This window comes from Temnothorax curvispinosus, unplaced genomic scaffold, assembly GCF_003070985.1.
Source record: "Temnothorax curvispinosus isolate PA1 unplaced genomic scaffold, ASM307098v1 QBEX01009528.1, whole genome shotgun sequence".
NCBI lineage: Eukaryota > Metazoa > Arthropoda > Insecta > Hymenoptera > Formicidae > Temnothorax > Temnothorax curvispinosus.
The window spans coordinates 1-4,617 of NW_020219308.1; the positions used below are offsets into that span (position 1 = coordinate 1).

Genomic DNA, 4,617 nt, shown 5'->3' on the forward strand with positions numbered 1-4,617 from the left:
ATTACTGCAATTAATTGCAACGCAGCCAGTCATTTTGGAAGCTGAGAATACGAGACCGAAAAGCGTATTGACGTTTACGAAAAGGTTATGTTTTCACATGTGTTTGGTTCAAAAATGGCGGATCGAGAATACCTACTTTTTTAGAGCTCTAGTCCTCTAGCTTCGCCCCTGTAAAGCGCAACTCTCGTATCAACCTATCAAACAGGAAGTGACCTCCCATTGTTTCCGACGTCGAATATTTCATGGTTAGAAGTAATTTTCTGAGTCTAAGTTGGCTAGCTATGCCTTTCCGTTCAAAGGTGTTCGACAAAACTGTCCAGATTCCATGCGCTGTATCTTCATCTTTCACGTATTCAAGATGGCTGTCCGCAATCCGCTGCACAATCTGCGATTTAAGGTGCCTTTTCATGCTGACGCTCGACGCTCATTTTCAGCGTCAAAATAGGTCACGTGATCAAAATTGACGTGACCACACTAGATGGTCGGTTGACGCCAGCGTCAACAACAAGAAGTTCGATTTTTCCAACTTCAAGCGTCAAGCCGTGTATATGCGTGTATCAGTAGGATATTACCAGTTAGGTTAGGTAACTGACAAACAACTAAAAAATGTGTTCCAGGGATGAATTCGCAATAAATTCTGAAAATGTAAGTTAATTTAATCATAAGTTTATATATGAATCGTAAGTTTATATATTAATCTGTTTTATATAAAATTTTATACGATTATATTACATTCGTTATTCAACAGAAATGCAAAAATACTTGGGATAAGTAATTATAAAGTTGAAAAATTCTATAAAGTTCAATTTTTCAAACTTCTATTAAATATAAATTTGAATATTTATTAGTAATTTTCATTTTTAGCTTAATGTCAAAACTTGTGGTATTTGTTTTGACAAAATTACTAATCTTAATGATATCTCAAAACATCCATGCTTTAAAGGATATAAACGTTTTTATCACGATGCAGAAACATCACAGTTGCATCCTGTGACAAGTAAATAGAAATTTATTATTAATAACTATTATTTGTATAGATTAATAACTATGTATTTATTTATCTTAAAAAAAAAAATTCTTGTAGATTTTCTAAAAAATTCAAGTGATGGTAATGATGGTAATGATGATGGTAATAATGATGGTAATGATGATGAAGTTTTACAGTGTGTAGATGATTTTGAAATCGAAAAAAGTAAGTATAAACAATGATTTGCTTAATGTTAATACTATTAATACTATTGATACTTGTTAATAATTTTTTTATTATAACAGCTGTCAACATTAATAAAAGAATTAACAAAAAAAATTGCGAAAAAGTGAGTCTAAATTTTGATGATGAAGAATTATTAATTTTGGAAGTAAGAGCTCGAGAACCTCTTTGGAATTTTCAATTAAATATACAGGAAAGAAATTCAAAAATTACAAATAAATTATGGGAAGAGGTATCACTGGCATTGGGAAGTGAGTGTCACGCTTAACCTAAGACCGGTATTCACATAAGTCTGTCCTTATTTCAAGACCGTCTTAAGTAATGTCTTAAGATGCTAATACGGCGCTGTGATTGGCTTATGACATCTTAAGACTGTACTTAAGATGGTCTTAAATATAAAAACCGGTCTTATTTTAAGACCATCTTAAGTAATGTCTTAAGATGCTAATACGGCTTTGTGATTGGTTAATGACATTTTAAGATTGTACTTAAAACGGTCTTAAATATGAATACCGGCCTAAATTTTTTAAAAGATTAAAACGTCTTATCTAAGTTGTTGGAAATAACAAAAACTTTTAGTTTTAATAAGACAAACATTATTTTTAGATAAGATTAGTGCTGAAGGGGCAAAACAAAAATTTAAAAGTTTACATGATACATACAGAAAAATAATTCAAGCTGAAAACTTACCAAGTGGATCTGCAAAAAAAAGCTCAAAGAAATGGCATCATTATGATGCTATGAATTTTTTAAGAGATTCATGTTTGATAAAACAGTGAGTGTTTGCGTATATAAACGCACATGCACATTAAGATTGGTTACATTAATTGTTTATAAAAAGTTAATATTTATTTATTTATTTAGAACTACCTCAAACTTGTGTTCCACTGTGGTAGAGTGTGCTTCCAATTCTGGAAATGAAAATAACACGTCTCTCAGTAAGTTTCTAACAATTTTTTAGTTAATTAACATTTAATACGATTATAATTTTTTATAAACAAAAAATAATCTTTAGATAAATCTTCTCGAAAAAGAAAAAGACAAAACGATTTATCAGATAATGCTCTTGAAAGGATTGCTGATGCCCTTAGTACAAACCAAGAAACAACAATATCAGTACCGCCTCCACCACAAGTAGATGAAATTGATGCATTTCTAATTATGTTAGGCCATAGAATAAAAAAATTACCCCAAGAAAAGCAAATGGAAGCAATGCAGAATCACTTACAATTATCTTTCAACTACTTAAAAGAGTAACATTAATATTTCCATTACTTGACAATATTATATAATTTTTTTTAGATCTATATTTTTTTCTCATCTATATATATAAAATAAAGTCGGGTTAGTTACACCACTTATAACTCAAGAACGGCTGGGCCGAATTTTTACCACAAGTATATGAAATAGGGGTAGAATTTTCTGGAATAGCAGAATAACTAATAAAATATCGGAAAAATTCACGTAAAAAAAAATTAATCTAGAAAGATATCCAAATACATAGAAAAAATACATAGAGGGAGGGAGAGAGAAAGAGAGGAAAAGAGAGAGGGGGAAAGAGAGAGAGAAAAAGAGGGGGAGAAAGAGAGAGAGAGGAAGAGAGGAGAGAGGGAGAGAGGGAGGGGGAGAGAGGGAAGGGAAAGAGAGAAAGAGAAGGAGAGAGAGAGAGAGAGAAAGAGGGAGAAAGGGAGAGAGGGGGAAAGAGAGAGAGAGAGAGTGAGGGGGGAGGGAGAGAGAGGGGGAAAGGGGGGAGAGAGAGGGAGAGAGAAAGAAAGAGGGAGAGAGAGGGACTATTTGCGTGTCTTATCACTACATTCATTACTGTTAGGCGGTACGAAGTTCGCCGGGGCAGCTAGTATATAATATAGATAAAATATCGAATTTAAACAGGCATTGCATATTTTTTGGTGTTTAATTTCTATGTAATGCAGCCTGTGCAATTTCTAGAATTACAAAATATTAATTTTTTTTATTACTATTCGTATTACATGGATACAGTATTGAATTACAGAAATAATTTTTTTATGTTTGTTCAAATAAGATATGTTAAGTGTTACATAGAAAATATATTGACATAAATTGATTTTTTAAAATTATTTTTTAACTTGAGACTGCAAAAGATCTGGAAAAATAAGCATTATACATAAGTATACATAAGTGTGATTACAAATGTGATATTACGACATATTATATGATATAGTGATATAAGTATGTGATTACAAATGTGATATTACATTATATGATATATACTACGTTTACGCGAGCGTTACTTCTGTAGTAACTTACGATATATCACTCGTTTACGCGGAGTAAATTATCGTAAGTTACTACAAAATCCCGTTTACGCGAAGGAATTATCGTAAGTTACTACAGAAGTAACGCTCGCGTAAACGTAATAATAGTAATATATAATTAAAAATGTGGAATGTAATTATATATAAGTATGTATTAACCAAGAATTTTAGTTTTATTTTTATCTCTTATTTTTTACTATGTTAGGCATACACACTAATTAATAAATACAACACAATACATGTAATAAACTGAATAAAAAATTTTCATACTAATATATAGGTAATTTTAAAATTTGTTTAGCACTAGTCAAACTGCCATGGCACAGCACCTTCACTGTTAAAATAATGACAAAATTCATTACGTATTTTGATAGCTGTACGTGAACTATTATTTGTACTGCATCTAGTGATATCTACTAATGCACTGTAGTTAGACAAATCTTGCCTCCAACTACCAGGAATAAATCCTTCAGGTCCATCACGATCTACCATTGTTTCAAGTACATATTCAGAATCTTCATAGTTTATTCGAAGCCAATTATGTAAACACACAAGAGCTTGAATGAGTGTCGCAGTTTTATCTATTTTGCAATCAATATGTCTTCTCAAAATCCTCCATTGGCTACTGAGTATACCAAATGTATTTTCAATTATTTGCCTTGCTCTACTTAAACGATAATTATAGATAATTCTGTTTTCATTAAGACTTTTCCCTGGATAAGGTCGCATTAAATATTCTGATAAAGGAAAGGCTTCATCTCCTATTAATACGTAAGGCATATCAACTCCTTCAAATGACAAAGGTTCCCATTCTGGCAAGTTCATTTTTTTATTTATGAATTTTTGTCCTATTAACGAATCTCTGAAGATTCCACCATCACTTCGTCGTCCATATGCACCAATATCAACAAAAGTAAATCTATATTTAGTATCACGAATAGCTAAAAGCACAATACTGTGACAATTTTTATAATTATAATAAGAGGAACCAGCATTAGCAGGACACTAAAATAAATAATTGAAAATGTTTTTTCATTATTACACAACAAATTAAAAAAATACATATATGTTGCGAGCGCGCAACGATTAGGTAATTCGATAGGTAGCGACAGA

At 31.3% G+C, this 4,617-nt stretch overlaps 1 protein-coding gene across 1 annotated transcript; it reads left to right on the plus strand.

Moving 5' to 3' along the window:
* Window positions 1-609: 609 nt before the first annotated feature.
* LOC112459124 lies at window positions 610-2,484 on the plus strand. The gene is made up of 6 exons (XM_025023090.1): window positions 610-645; window positions 865-1,192; window positions 1,273-1,461; window positions 1,817-1,985; window positions 2,075-2,148; window positions 2,226-2,484. The coding sequence occupies exons 2-6, from the start codon at window positions 1,048-1,050 to the stop codon at window positions 2,465-2,467; spliced, it is 819 nt and encodes a 272-aa protein (XP_024878858.1). The 5' UTR covers window positions 610-645; window positions 865-1,047; the 3' UTR covers window positions 2,468-2,484.
* The last annotated feature ends 2,133 nt before the right edge of the window (window positions 2,485-4,617 follow it).

Bases quoted from the DNA above. Each gene is read 5' to 3' on its own strand.
- LOC112459124 (XM_025023090.1), top strand. From the start codon at position 1,048: ATGTATTTATTTATCTTAAAAAAAAAAATTCTTGTAGATTTTCTAAAA. The intron at 1,462-1,816 runs GTGAGTGTCACG...CATTATTTTTAG, and splicing joins GGTATCACTGGCATTGGGAA to ATAAGATTAGTGCTGAAGGG. The intron at 1,986-2,074 runs GTGAGTGTTTGC...TTATTTATTTAG, and splicing joins GATTCATGTTTGATAAAACA to AACTACCTCAAACTTGTGTT.